Source organism: Saccostrea echinata, unplaced genomic scaffold, assembly GCF_033153115.1.
Source record: "Saccostrea echinata isolate AGI-Se365-2 ecotype Australia unplaced genomic scaffold, CSIRO_AGI_Sech_v1 ptg000060l, whole genome shotgun sequence".
Taxonomy (NCBI): domain Eukaryota; kingdom Metazoa; phylum Mollusca; class Bivalvia; order Ostreida; family Ostreidae; genus Saccostrea; species Saccostrea echinata.
In genome coordinates, this window is record NW_026889809.1 from 1,956,505 (window position 1) to 1,972,187 (window position 15,683).

At 35.2% G+C, this 15,683-nt stretch overlaps 1 protein-coding gene and 1 pseudogene across 1 annotated transcript; both read left to right on the top strand.

Annotated features, from left to right (window-relative positions):
• Positions 1–882: 882 nt before the first annotated feature.
• On the top strand, positions 883–4,813 carry LOC133174910 (uncharacterized; annotated as a pseudogene).
• Positions 4,814–8,372: 3,559 nt separating this feature from the next.
• Positions 8,373–14,306, top strand: LOC133175041 (uncharacterized). Its single transcript, XM_061310139.1, has 7 exons — positions 8,373–8,423; positions 9,119–9,253; positions 9,803–10,035; positions 11,072–13,143; positions 13,267–13,547; positions 13,642–13,827; positions 14,076–14,306. Exons 1-7 carry the CDS (start codon positions 8,373–8,375, stop codon positions 14,304–14,306), a joined length of 3,189 nt encoding a protein of 1,062 aa, XP_061166123.1.
• Positions 14,307–15,683: the final 1,377 nt, after the last annotated feature.

Genomic DNA, 15,683 nt, shown 5'->3' on the forward strand with positions numbered 1-15,683 from the left:
GTTACACTGTACTAGTATATGAAGTTTGAATTAAGATGTGGAATTAGCTCCTCCTACTGTTTATAATTTGATATAAATAAGGGACACTCTCAGGATAGCCTATAACTAGATTCATCATCCTATTGAAAGCAGAACGAAGAATAACTCAATATTTTTGAATAAGGTAAGAACCATTTCAATATTTTATATATTGGGAAGATTTTCCATGCGTGCCAAGATTACAATATTTCTAAAAGGGAACCAAACATCTACATTTAGCATCATTGTAATACAATTTAAAATAATTGTATTAGTGATTTGTTGTTATTGAAGTAACAGAATATTTCTTAAAACCAGTTCAATCTATAATGATTAATGATACTCATTCCTGAGTTCATTTCTCAAGAAATAAAAATAATAGACAATACAATGTATTTTTTTGTTATTTTATTATTATTATTATTTAAAAACGAATTCATTTAATTAACTATCTTAATGCATTTACCATGTACGAAGAATATAGGAAATAAAACAGCGATTTGAATGAAATTATAAATAATAATTTTATGTATGTAAAAGATATTCAAGTCATCACAAGACATAACATCTTTTTCATATTAACACAATATAATCATGAATATTTTAAATGGATTTCAAAACGTTAACAATTATTCGGTATGAGAATTTTGAATAAGAAGCCCTGTGTCTGGGGTGAAAGTGGAGTACACATATTTATTAAAAGAAGAACAATTGATTAGAACTAACTAATTAACTCATTATAACGCTTATAGTACTGATTCAAAATGCACAGAAATGTTTTGATTATTTTTTTTCTTTTAAAAAAGAAAAATCAGAATGCTAAATAATTCTATGGAAGCCCGACTAGAGTGGTGGGATGGTATAATGGCTGATGCCTTCATCACCTGCACAATCTACCTGGTTGTGTGTGGCATTTTGGGAGTTCTTGGAAACACAACCGTCTTGTACATCTATGGAGTTCGTCTGAGAGAAAAACAAAGTGGGCGATACTTTATTCCGTCTTTAGCTCTGGCAGATCTTCTTGCATTAATAAGTTCAGTACCGTTAAATATTGTGTCAAATTTCCAACCCATAAATTTCAAATTTGAACAGTTTTGCAAATGGAGTTTTGTAATTGCGTTTTTGACAACTAGTTTGTCAATATTCATTCTGTTGATTATCTCGATACAGCGATACCAAAAAGTATGTAAACCACACGGAAGACAAATGACCCTATTCTCTAAGCGGCTATCCTTGTTGATTTCTTTTATTGTATCTATTATGATAGCCTCTCCGTGCTACTTTACTTTCGGGCTGGAGAAAATCTACAATAGCCAACTGAACGTCACCGGAAGTGCCTGTCGAAGACTAACATCAAAAACACAAACATTATCCTTATCTCACAGCGTTATCTGTACACTATTTGTGTTAATTACATCGTTAGTACTTGTTGTTCTCTACTTTAAAATAGGAAAAGTCATCTATCAAAGCTCTAAGAAGTTTAAAAACAAATCAACAAAAAATACCCAAACGGATAAAAGATCAAAGTACAAATCTTCACTGATGTTTATGATTATAACAATAATATTTGTTGCTTCTTTTCTGCCAAGACTCATCACGTTTGTTTTGGAATGTGTAACTGTTGGATTCTGGGAAACACTTTCCGTTCAGGAATATAGAGTTGCAAGAGTTTTTGAATTGTCCTATCTTGTGAACCACGTTGTAAATCCCTTTGTGTATGCTTTCATGGACAACTTATTCTTTAGCGAGCTTAAAAGATCATTATGTTGTAAAAATCGGATCCGTTCTTACGGAACAAGGGGCAAGTGAGCTATCTCGCTAGCCCGAGTGACATTGCTATCCCTTTCTGAGCTAAAAATACTATGATAAAAAAGAAATGATAGTATATTGCCGTATAAAGAGAATGGTACTTTTACTATAAATTTCTAAATACTATTTATTTGCTCAGTTCAATTACGAGATGTGTTTTTATTCTGCATACATTTTATTAGAAAATACGATTTCAGAGAACGCCCCATTGTTAGATTTGTAACTGGTGTGACTTGTTCTTTAATGGCAATTTAAATCTACCTTCTTTTAAAATTCTTCGGAAGTATATTTGCGTTTACTTGTGCTTTTATGAATAAATTAATAAAAACATAAATTTGATTTTTCAGATTGTACTTTAGTTTTTAAAAATTTACCTTACTTCATTTCACCTTATGGTAAAAGTTAGTTATTGAAGTAAATAAATCCTATAAGCTTATCGAGATTCAAATAGGAACAATTTTTAAAAAATGCATTTCAGTTTTGAAATTTCATAAAGGTATAATCTTATACTTTTCACCCACTGAATGCTTCATGAAACACAGGGCTGCATGAAAAGTGTCATGTCCTCTTGAACTTTTACACTGTAATACATTGCTTTATTTACATTTCAACTATATTCTATTTAAACATACAGCCATTGACAAACTATTTAGGGTTAATTTCCCCATAGCTTAAAGGAGTGCCGACTTATTATCATTTCTCTTCAGTTGCATTTAATTATGTGAATTTCTTTCAAAACTAACCTTAAAAGAAAAATCACATTATATAAGTCTTTAACATATATCTACAGAATAAGCATTATATCGATTAATGTATACTTCATTCACTTAAACTGTAATTTACATTGATGTATATTCATGGGAATTTACAATATAAGGTGGATAAAGTCTTGGGTGCAAAATTTCACCCGCCTCTGGAAACTCTTACACATGTCTGTCTGTGAAGAGATTCGAGCTCTGATCATCAGATGTGATATGTTAGAATATCACGAAATTTCTGATCGGCTTATTATACATTATTATTTTTTAAATGAAATATGGAGAAAACGAATAGTATTCAAGCTCAAGGTCCATTAAAACAATACAAATCGGGAGCAGAGCAAACACTGACCTCCAAAAACATCAGAGGTGGGATCATGTGTCATGGAGGAGTGAGCATCCTCTGCCGACCGGTCACACCCGCGGAGCGCCCCCTGTCATGACAGGGAAACAACGGAAAAATCCATCGACAATTCACTGTGTAATAATATACAAATAATATAAAGCTGGATTTCTTTCATGAATCCGTTTGAATTTTTAATACATGTATAGTAACTCTGAAGGGCAAGGGCAGATGACTAGTAGACCAGCAAGGATGTGAATACAATACATCTAGATTATTCATATTTTTTAATATCCAAAATCCGCCCTGATTCGAGAAGCAATTGAAAAACAAATATCCATAACAGTTTTGCTATTTCTGCATTACTCACAGGGAAATAAAAAATAATTGAAATTGTTTTTTTGGAAATTGGAAGGCATTCCTGATTGTATACATGTTTGTAAAGTTTGTTTTTTTAATGTCTCTTTGAGAATTTTTCACTCAAATTGAGATGCCACCATTTGCCGGTTGAGAGCTACAAATTTATGCCTATACTTGGCACCCTGGGCCATTGAACTTTCGCTCCAACACCTACTGTCTCCAAGTCCCGCAGTTGGATTCGAACCCGCGACGTAAGGATCAACTCCTTACTCCGCCACTCTAGAACAAACGCTCTAACCACTGCACCACGCGGGGTAAAACGGTTATGTGTTCCTTTTTTGTCATGTATCTACCTACATCTGCTTTGTTTCTGCTAGAGTTTTTTTGTTTATTAGGAAGTAAGAATCGATTAAGAAGTTCTCTTAAAAGAGCTTTCTTAAAAAATAAGTTTCTTTAAAACAGTATATGAATGAAATATTGATATTTCATTCTTATATGTTAATACTGTTAATATATCAATTATATTCCTCATTTTAATACCAAAGAATGATCAGACAACTTCACAAGTGGAATAAAGGGCTGACTGATGTGTACCAAACTATGTATTTCTCGGTATTTGTATAGCGTGGGTTTCGACGGAAATGTCCCTGTGATTTTATCTTTGGATTCAAACTCTGAAGAGCAAAGGAGCGCAATTTTATCCCAATCCTTGTTCTGGTCGACATTTCAGTGGTAACAGAGACCTCGGGGATCAATATTTCCCACAATCTGAACCCCGTGAAATATGACCGCGAACCTCTCTGTAAACGGGAGTGGTTCTTCGGTTACCTGGTTTCCATATTTCTTCTAGTGGTGATCGCCGTACAACGTTATCTCAAGATCTGCACACCATATGCTAAACAGATGACGATGAAATGCAAAAAAGTAGCTGTTTTATGTTCATGTCTTTTGGCGGTTTAACTCACGGCTCCAATTCCGTATGAAATATATTCTGCGTATAGTGAACGATATATAGTAATCGGAAGTATTCCAAGAGAATTGACTTTCATCCATTATTCATGCCACTGTGTGAAACGTTCTAGTTTCTGTGTTTGTATACATGGGTTCTGTTTCTCCTGTACACTTCAATTGGTCGCAGAAGCTATGCACAACGTAAGCAGTTGGACCGAGGGCAGATGCTTTCCACAATCAACAACAAAGAAAATCAGAGAGAAATGACTCTGAAAACACTAATCAGAAAAACAAACCAACAATGTTCAGAATAACATTCATGTTTATGTTGATTTCTTTTATTTTTATTGTCAGCTTTTCTCCAAAAGTGGTTATTTTCATCCTGGAGTGTATCGATGTCAGATTCTGGGACTCGATGACATACAGTACCAGACTTCTGGCCATGTTCTTTGACGTCTTGTTTATCGTGGATGACATCGCTAATCCTCTGGTATACGCATTTCTGGACGTCACGTTTTCGCAACATACAAGTATACATAGGTTTGACCGTTCAAAAGGGAATGCTTACACCTAGTAGGTGCCTGATCCCTTCTCTGGAATTTTCGGGGGACCCTGTTCAGAGATTCCTATTGTTTGTAGATTTTTTGTTTAGATCGATCACTTTCCGTTATCTTCACCTTTTTTCATTGATATGTGATTTTCAATTATTTTGTTTGACCGTATGATGATTTTGCTATCGTCTACGACTGATTCCTGTTGGTTCAATCCAAGAATTTTTTTTCAAATAAAAACAATCGTGCGAGTTCTATGTGCTACATAGATTTTAGCAATACGATTGCTTTGTGATATATGTAGAAGCAGAAACTTTTGATGGGGATAAAATTTCTTTGATTTGTGATCTAAAATAGTTTCGTGGGCATTTAATTTCGTTGTTTTGAAAGTAACCCTATTCAATATATAGTCGTAAAAAAATTTCGTGTGGAATTTAATTTCGTTGCTAACTTTTAATAACGAAATAAACGAAATTAATCCCACGCGAATATTTCTGCTTTTACATGTATTACTTAGGTAACAATTGTTTTTCTATTAGTTTTTGTAGTTATTATTAATTCTATTTCTGGACTTATATATAACGTAACGGAACTAGTTTGTTTGAATTGATTCCTATAATTTTATAAAGTCATCTCTAAAGTTAAGGCGATGAATCTTATTATGACTGGTTCATAACTTTGGAGCCCTTCACTGGATCAAGATAATGTTGTCCATGTCAATAATGATTCTAGTAAACGAGGCTTACATTTCGTTAAAATCCCTTCTAGTTGTCTTTGACAATACTATTTGACGGAAATACATGTACCTATGTTAACTGCTAAGTTTCTATCGGGTGACGTTGATCAAATGTAGTTTATATGTTGGATTGTCATTTACAAGATGAACTTCAACATGACGATCAGTTAAAACTACTTGTCAGATATCCTTCCTTGTTTTTTCCTGGTGTCGGAAAACTTCTAACTTATCAATACAGTTGTAAGTGCGGAAATCTCTTAAATTATCGATAATGTTGTAAGTGGTTTGTAACAATAGAGGGCTGCAGTGTGAGAAACTGCAGAAGTGGATGTTTCCGATTTTCTGTATTATTTCTTACAGCGATTTAATTGGATTGAATGAAACTTTTGTGGGAAAACACTAAAAATTCGAGAAATAAAATATGACTATAAGAACAAAGAAACATATTATAGACATGACAAATTCCGTACTTTCCTGAAGGAATGAATAATAAAATAAGAAAGTGACGTCGAAATAAGTGCAAATTTTCCTGCTCTTTTCACTGGTATCAAACTTTTTTCCCAAAAAACACCAAGTATGCAGTTAACTTTCAACTGATTTTTTTTAAAATTAATATTCGTATATATTTTATTGTGAAAAAGATAACTATTGGATTGAATATAAATTCACCAACTCCACTAAGTAAAAATATTTACCTTATAATATTAATTTTATTCCACGTGTATTTTGCTTATAAACTCTGTGGAAAGCTATCAATCAAAACTCCATGACACGGACGGGGAGGTCAAAAGGTTAAAGTATGATTTTTATTTTGACGTTACAAACGTTGAAAGCCGTGCAAATGCAACGTCATCAGCGGACATCAAAATTCACCCTCACATTGAACAGTTTGTAGTTAGGACATGTTGCAATGGTTCTTCCATTAATTATAACTTACTCGAAGGATAATACAGGGATTTTTAAATATAACTCACATTTATAGACAAGACAGGGCGTTAAAAATGTTAATATAAGCATCGAATCATTATTTCAAAGATGTAGTCTCATAACTGCAACGACATTTGCGAACAAAGTGAGTATCGTGCGTCAACGCGTTATGAAAATTTGATTGCACAACCGGTGCAGTTATGAGAAATGGAATAAAAACATACAGAGAACATACGGGGATCTAGAGGGGGGGGGGTTCGGATCCACCTGGAATTTGCGGAGTTATTAAAAGTATATACTGAAGCAAATAAAAATTGACTTTGGACCCTCCTAGAAATCGACGTCCCCACCATCACCACCACGAAATAGGTGTTTTTCACGTTTATGGAATGGATTTTAGTGGGGTTTTTTTTTTATTGTTTTTTTTTTGTTTTTTGGGGTTTTTTTTGGTTTTGTTTTGTTTTGGGGTTTTTTTTGTTATTATTATTATTTTTTTTTTCTGATTTTCGAGAAATTTTTGGGTTAAATGTTTTTTGAATGGGATCCCCCCCCCCCCCCGGAAAAAAATCCCTGGATCCGCGGCCAGAGAATGTAGTAAAAATTACTACGTTTGGTTTTACTACCATGGCAAGCATTGCCAACCAATAAAAATATAAATTTTCTTCTTTTAATATGTGACAAGGATCGTTCTCTATAATAGCTTACACTACAACTTATAATTGCTTTTATTTTTTGAAACTTGAATAATCAAAATGAATAAAAATTATAGAATTTCAATACTTTTTTTCCATGTCAACTTATGTCACAGTTGTTTCCCAAATATTTTTATCATGCAAAAAAGATATCAAGACTTTGACTTTTTTCTATCACTTTTCTGTATTGCTGCAAACGTCATTGATGGGGCTCTGAACATGTTCAAAACTGCTATTTTTCATACTCTAGGCCATGTTGCCATTGTAACTATGACCATAGCAACTAAGTTTTGCCTGATATGACTTTATGGTATCAAATGCTTTTACCATAGCGAGTTTTAAGAAATCATGTGATTATGCGTGCTATGTAAGAGATGAAAAAGGTAAGAGTTAAAGTTATTACAAAGAATGGCTCTTAAAAGTCTGAGAACTTTCTGAAGTTCAGGCACGGATTCAAAGTAAGATGGGTGGGTCTCGGTACGCGCCCCTTCTAAAAATATATCAGATAAAATTTCACTATTATACACAGGTGTAATAAAGGTAAAATTACAGTCATTTATGTGTCAAATTAAGGTCTACGCATTCCCAATTCTCAGAAGCTTACGGGGGCTTTGTTTCCGGGCCCCAACCAGACTTTGTCCTTGACCTACTTGAGTCCTCGAAGGTATCCAGACTCCTTGTCATCTAATTATAGCGCACCCTTTAACACAAAATCCTGGATCCGCTCCTGAAGTTATTTTTATTACTAACATGTATGGATTACATGTAAGTATATTTCTGCTTGCAAAAATACAGACTGACAACACTCGTTTTATATATCTATTTTAAATAAAAAGATTTTTTAAACCACCACATATGAAGTTTGAATCGTTAATTCGCTTTCATATGAAAAATTTAAGATACCATATAACCCCGTTGGAATAATAAAAAAAACATTAAAAAGGTATACATTTCAGCATTGTCTAGCTATTTCAGATTTTCAAGGAAGTAAACAAGCGATTTGTCAATTTTTTGGATTGGCTGGAATGATTAGCTTTAGACGGGATAATCCGCCATACAATAATAAAGTATCCCAATAATAAAACAGCGAGTTCCAGCTTTAATGTTCCTCTCATAATCACGGTAATCCGATTTCATTAGATACCAATACACACACCCCTAACAAAACCAAAATGGCGAATCTCAAATGAAAATTGTGTGAAATGTTTGAATGAGACAGAGAGAAAAATGGGTATTAATCAGTCAAAGAATCTTCACGCCATTACCGACTTTGACAAGGTTTGTAATAAAAGACCTCATTCGTTTCTTGTTTCTGCTGTTACAATTTGATTTGATGACTTTTTAAAATTGTTTCATGTGATCATTACATTTTACACGGGAAATCAATTGCTTCAGGATTTTGACGTTTTTGATATTTACATATTCCGTTTTACTTCAATATGGTGCTGTACCTTTCTCAATCAGGTACCTATCACTCCAATTTCATGTTAATATGTTGTTGTTTTTTTATATTTACGTAACTCAAAACAAACCTTTAAAAACTTTCTCTTTACATTATTCTAATAATATCATACTTATTTCTGTTCGCTTTAGTATCATACACCATCATATTAATTTAAAGGCTCCTTGCTTCAAACATTTTTTCTTTCAAAAATCAAGAAAATACACACTCATTCTATGTTTATATAAGGAAAAATAAATAAGTTTAGCTGCACAGAGTTATTTCCCCCAACATTTTCAGTAATGTTAAACACTGGGGTGAAAAAACTTTATAGATTGGTAAGGGGAACAGCAGATAGCGAGAATTTTTGACATAAGAAGAAAATCTACAATTTCTTCACTTTTTTCTCATTTAGAATCAAATTAAGTCCAAAAATATATAACAACCATGTATTTAATTTTTTGTAGCAAATGTCTCTAAAATATAAATGTTGAAATCTCCCGTTTATCTTTTGTAATAAATCATTTTCTAGCAACACATTCCGACGTTAGATGGCCAGGTACCCGAGCAGAAACAGGACCTCCCCAGTCCCTCACCCAACATCACCACAAAGGAGGAGTTCTTTAAACTTCCCATGTACAAAGATATCGATGACTATATCTTAGGGGTATGTGTCATATCTAAAACATTTTAATATTATGAATAAATATTTACATTTGCAAATGTTTTCCTTTATGTAACAGTATTTGAGCAATGCATATTTAAACCTGTATAAAAGCAGGTTCGTCACTTGACCGCAAATTCATTGTTAAGTCATAAATCGACATAGATTCACAGTGATGTCATGAGTGGTCGACGTGTTCAACACATTCAATTTATACCGCTGAGGTTTGAAAATTTTAATCATTTTATGTCTTTAAAACGAAAATAAGCAAATATTTGTTTTATTCTTATATATGAACCTTATTCATTTATTTACATTTGTAACTGATATAAAACAAATATTTGCTTATTTTCTTTTTAAACACATAAAATGATTAATTTTTTCAAACCTCAGCACTATAAATTGAATGCTTTTATTTTGAGATATGTTTTATTTCAAAACCTGACTTTAAAATAAAAAATAGTTTTATGCATTTTGTAACTAAAATTTATTTTATTGTAAATTTCTATTTTTGGAGAGTCCTAATTTACTATTTTAAACCTAAAAAAACAGGCGCCATCTAAGCTCTTAGTGGGAACATTTGATGACGTCATCCAATTCTTTAAATATCGGGACTATTGGAACCACATGGCCTTGACCCGGGCCATATTTCTTTGGGTGGTGCATCAGGACATTTATAGCCTTAAGTCAACTGATGAACCTCCCCCTAACTCCCCTTTGGAGTACTTCATTAGCATGCAGACCAGCCAAGGTGGATATGCCCACCTCATCTGGGGACTTTGCAAGTAAGTAAAAAATAAGATGTATGATATCCGATATACTTCTCATTTTCCTTCTAAGTTAGTAATTAATTGAGAAAAATATGGAATCAGCTCTTGGTCTTGTAAAGATTCAAATTAAATAAAATTCCAGAAATACAAAAATGGGTTTGTTTAAAAAAAGGAATAGGGAAATATTTATACTTCACAGACATTTGGAAATACTGTTCATTCCGTATTTCCCGGGAAGTACTGGTCATTCCGTATTTCCCGGGAAATACTGGTCATTCCGTATTTCCCGGGAAGTACTGGTCATTCCGTATTTCCCGGGAAATACTGGAGTAGTCTAAACAGTTTCATAAACATGAACCCTAAAACTGTACAAAGCTTTAAGAAAACTGGTAAAGATTGTGGCAAATATGTCAAACTTAAGAAGAAACCTCTATTCAAAGTAAATATCTCTCAAAATAGGAGTACACACATACATAGGAGTCAAGAGTCAATTTGTTAAAGCAACATGTTTAATTTCAATACCTAAAGTGTACATACACAGGTGGACAAAAATAATGTGATTTTCATTTTTGTGTTCTTAATTATGCGACAATGGCAAGGAGATTCTCTTATAATAAAAAGAATTCTATTTTGTTTAATAGACGGCTATAGAGAATCCTGTGTTCTGCTACAATTGCTTAGGGAAGCTTGCGTAGTGATACATGGTACTGACTCTCTGAACATGAATTGAAATTGGAGACACATTCACCTTGTTTTTTATGTTTATTTTGTTTCTTTAATTTCTCATTTGAATAAATAAATTATAAAAAAAAGTCATATTTCCCAGCAATTACCCCAAATCCTCAATTTAAAGAAAAATTTGTAGTATTTACTAGGCCGGAAAATAACGGTTATTACCAACATTGGTATTCTAAGCCAATCCTGATTCAAATAAATTTACACTGATTCAAATTTTGAAATTACCAGAAATTAAGTGACTGTCTATTCAAATGTGATCATATCTTGAGATGTTTAGTTTTGCAAATGTAACAATTTTTTTGTTGTTCTGCAGTATGCTGGGCGTGCCGTGTGTTATCATTAATGGAATGACAAAGAGTGCCGCGTATGAAGTGGGAGGCAAAGTAAACAGAGAAAATATGGGGGCCCAGTGGAACGCCGTGTACCTTAAAGACGAATGGCGATTCATCGACGCATTTTGGGCTTCTGCATGTGTGGTAGGTAAAAAGTCCAAAGAATGGAAATTGGTGGACGCAGAAGGGAAATACGTGGACGAGGACGAGGAAGACGAAGGCGCGTACCAGCACGTGGAAAACGAGGTCAACGAGTTCTACTTCTTCACGGACCCTCAGAAGTTCATCTGGACTCACTACCCAGACGAAGAAGAGTGGCAGTGCTTAGATACCCCCATCTCTTTGACGGAGTTTGAAGAGCATGTGTATATCCGGGAACGTTTCTACTCCATGGAAATCAGTCTTCTAGATGACTTTCAGTATAAAGAGATAATCATTCCGGAAGAAGGCGAACTTGGTTTGCGTTTTGGATTCCCGGAAGAGAAAACTGATACCTACCAGTTCCGTTACGCTATGTACAGAAATAAATCGGACGAGGAGTTCCGGCACCATCTGAGACTTGATCGCTTTGTTCTCCTGGAACATACTAAAGGGATATTGAGACTATCAATGAGATTCCCACTCTCTGGTAAATTTAAACTGGATGTTTATGGAACGGATGACAAAGAAAATGGATCATTTGACCTTATTTGTTCTCATATGATACATTGCACAAATCCGAAGAGAAATTGTTTGCCCCTACCGGACCAACCTGCCATCGGATGGGGTCCTGTAGAGGAGACCAAGGACTCGGGTGTGGTTCCTGTGAGTCACAAGGGTGCCGTCATAGTAACAGAAGATGGTAAGATTGATGTTAAACTGGGCACCAACAAGAAAATGGAAATTCACCAACTTTTGAAGAGTATAAACTTAGATGAAGCGACCCTCAGTAAATACGTTCTTGTAAGGGAAGAAAATGGGGAACATTTTATACACATTCGGTTACCACAAGGCGGGGAATATGCCCTTAAAATCTACGCGAACGAAGAAGGTATGCCAGGTGATGCAGATAACATTTTGAATTATCTGATAAGTTGTACTAATGAAGACATTCAGAATAAACCCTTCCCTAATGTACCAGATGGAATACTCGGTAAAAAAGCAATAGCAGAAAATATTGGTGTAAATGCAAGAATTCAAAAGGGGCGCTTTAAAACAAAAGACGGGAGGATTCGACTGGAATTCGCTGCCATGAGCTATGTAGAACTAATGGTTGAAATCCACACAACAGATCCTGTTGCAATGAAGTATTTGAAGTCCTACCGACAGACCATAGAGGATCGATGGGCGTTTGATATAGATCTACCTGTCAAGGGGGAATACTCTATCAATGTTTTTGCACGAGAAAATCCAAAGCGTTCCCGGGTATACAATGTACATTCTTACCTCGTCTTTTCCGATGGTCATGCCTATAGAGACACAAAAGAAGAGTTTGTACCGACAAAGGTTCTCACAGAAACAATTCAAACAGCTGATAACGAGGCTCTGATTCCAATACCACGTGGTTATTTAGATGTCGTCTGTTGCCTCCAGCGACTTCATGCCAACGATCCCCCGGATAATTCTCAAATAGAGATAATTGATCATGATAACGACAGACTCTTCCTGACAGAGTTGAACGACTACGGCGAGTACATGATGAATTTATACGATAAGGATGAATTTGGACTGCTGAATTGCATCGCTCGCTACCAGCTCAACCGTAAAACAACCACAGAGTTGATGCAAGACGACCCCATGGTGATCATGGACAGAATTAAAGAGGAAGTTGAAGAAGATGAAGATAGGGAGGAAACGAAATCCGAAACAAAAGATCGTAAGAGAACTGGTGCCACTCTAGATATGGTGAGAAAGAGGCGCCATATATTGATGCTTAAACGTCGTGCGATGGAGCTCGGAGACCGTGATGCACTGGAACAACTGATTGTAGCTTACGAGGAAACAAAACCTGCTGACGACGACCCAACTCTGATGTCTGCCAGAAAACTACTGAGACTACTGAATGCTAAAGACGGTAAGCTTTCAGTCCTGCCTTCGTGCATATCTTTTTTTAAAATTTTGATTTTTTTATGCATCAAATTAAAACAACAACCGTTCTATTAAACGAAACTGCTAGTATATATATTTCCTTATACAGAACTGGCAGCTGCTTCACGAACACGCCATCTAGAAAAACTGAAACGTGCCATCCGCAATGCAAAGGAGGCCAACTATGACGGAATCCTCAACCTCCAGTTAGTTACAGCAGAGCGCCTGCGCGACAAACTTGCCAGGATAGAGAAGTTACGTCACAACATCCTTGTTATGGATCAAACAACTGCAGCAGAACTTAGAACCTACACACATCCGCCAGAGGGCGTGCGACAGTCCATCATGGCCGTTTTTGTTTTGTTAGAGTATCCAAGAAAAGATGTAAAGGTACAAATAAAATGTATTGAATCTGAAGTACTTTTGATACGCCCATAAATATTTTGAAAACATAAGGGTTATTTTATCCTTATTTCGCTTGCAGGACTGGAAAACAATTCAGACTATTTTGTCTAGATCAGGAAAAGAGTCCATCATGCGTCGGGTTGCCATGTTTGATCCTAAATACTGCTTCCTTGACGTGGCTTTGGAAGCAAAGGCGATTCTCGCGCCATTCACGCTTGAGGAAATCCGTGATGTCAGCAATGGTGCTGCAGCTTTTTATAACTGGGTATATAATATTATTTTTTAAAAGAATTCTAATTCCTAAGCTTGAGCCAGTGTTTGGAACATCAAATTGTTGCACTAATTTATGATATTGTCTCATCCTCAAGGCCGAATATGTGCGTTATATCAATTTAAGAGGAGAAAAGGAATACTTTTTTTCATTGCATTGAATTCTTTTTTATTCTTATAATATTTCTTATTATCAGATTTTATAATAAAAACTGACTAGTATAAACAATTGTTTTCCTTCAGGCCTCTGGGATGATTGCTGAAGTGGAACAAACAGGTGGCGCTAGTCGACCGATGGATGAGTGGATGCAAGTGACCGAGGGTGTCCGAAATGTAGAACAGACGATTTCACGCGGACCAGCGTCTGCGCGGACAAGTCGATCCACGTTACATCAAACTCCAGAAAAACTCGCGAGATATAACACTCAGGACACCATCAATAAAACCTACACAGTCAGGTCCCGTAACTCGTGACATAGCTAGAGAAAAGGATTTTTGTGTCAACCTTACTTTATTAGCACCATGACTAATCTATCTAGTGATTCGTTTGTTAAATTGGACATCATGGATTCTAAACTTTGGTCAATATCTGGTGAAAATGATTCAATGTAAACAGTGCTTTGTTACACTGCATACAAAGTATGTAATATTTTGATACAATTTTGAGCGTATGCCTTGGTATGCACTTTATAAATATGACGCATAATGGTACAGACTTTCTTGCAACTCCTGAGAAATGTTGTTTTACTTAGTTAGGTCTCTGTCTAAGAATGAGGAGTGCGAAAAAGTGGAAACATCTTTTATTTTAAGTTTTAAATATATACATGTATGATCAATAAAATGATTTCAGTTTTATGAGAAAGATTATCGATAAGGTTTAATTTTCCTTGATTTGTTTTCGACAGTAAAGAAAAAATTGAAATAAATTTCCCCATGTCTATTGTATTATGGTCTCTCATCTGCTCAAACTTTATAAATTGTGTGTCGTAACCAATACGTTTTTAACAACAGATACTCGCTAGCCAAGGGTTTTCGGTCCGCACTGTTTCACGTAAATGGGGTGCAGAGCGTTCTAAAAATCCTTTATTAGTGAATATGCAGTGGAGTCGGGTCATCGTTTTAATTTAAATGTAAAAAAAAAATGTATTTAAAAATAAGGATTCTGATGTAAAATCAGCTTATTTAAAAGATTGATAGAAAGAGGGAAAAGAAAATACTCGATTTGAAAGATGTAAGCTATACTGGATTCAATGAAATATTTCTCAATTATATTGAGATGTCACCAGCTGCTTGTGAAGTCCCAATCCCAGACCCGTTATCTACCAGCTGTAGGTGAAAACCAAACACAGACTTGTAAATCACCACCTGTAGGGGAAAACCAAACACAGACTTGTAATTCACCAGCTGTAGGGGAAATACCAAACCCAGACTTGTAATTCAGAGCCTGTAGGGGAAATACAAAACCCAGACTTGTAATTCACAAGCTGTAGGGGAAATACCAAACCCAGACTTGTAAATCACCAGCTGTAGGGATAATACCAAACCCAGACTTGTAATTCCCCAGCTGTAGGGATAATACCAAACCCAGACTTGTAAATCACCAGTTGTAGGGATCATACCAAACCCAGACTTGTAAATCACCAGCTGTAGGGGAAATAACCCCAGACTTGTAATTCACCAGCTGTAGGGTAAATACCAAACCCAGACCTGTGATTCACTAGCTGTAGGGATAATACCAAATCCAGACTTGTAATTCACCAGTTGTAGGGATAATACCAAACCCAGACTTGTAATTCACCAGCTGTAGGGGAAATACCAAAGCCAGACTTGTAATACACCACCTGTAGGGGG

Excerpts from the sequence above, each read along its gene's own strand:
- LOC133175041 (XM_061310139.1), top strand. The coding sequence starts at position 8,373 with ATGGGTATTAATCAGTCAAAGAATCTTCACGCCATTACCGACTTTGAC. Across the intron at positions 10,036-11,071 it reads CTCATCTGGGGACTTTGCAA|TATGCTGGGCGTGCCGTGTG; the intron begins GTAAGTAAAAAA and ends GTTGTTCTGCAG. Across the intron at positions 13,828-14,075 it reads CTGCAGCTTTTTATAACTGG|GCCTCTGGGATGATTGCTGA; the intron begins GTATATAATATT and ends GTTTTCCTTCAG.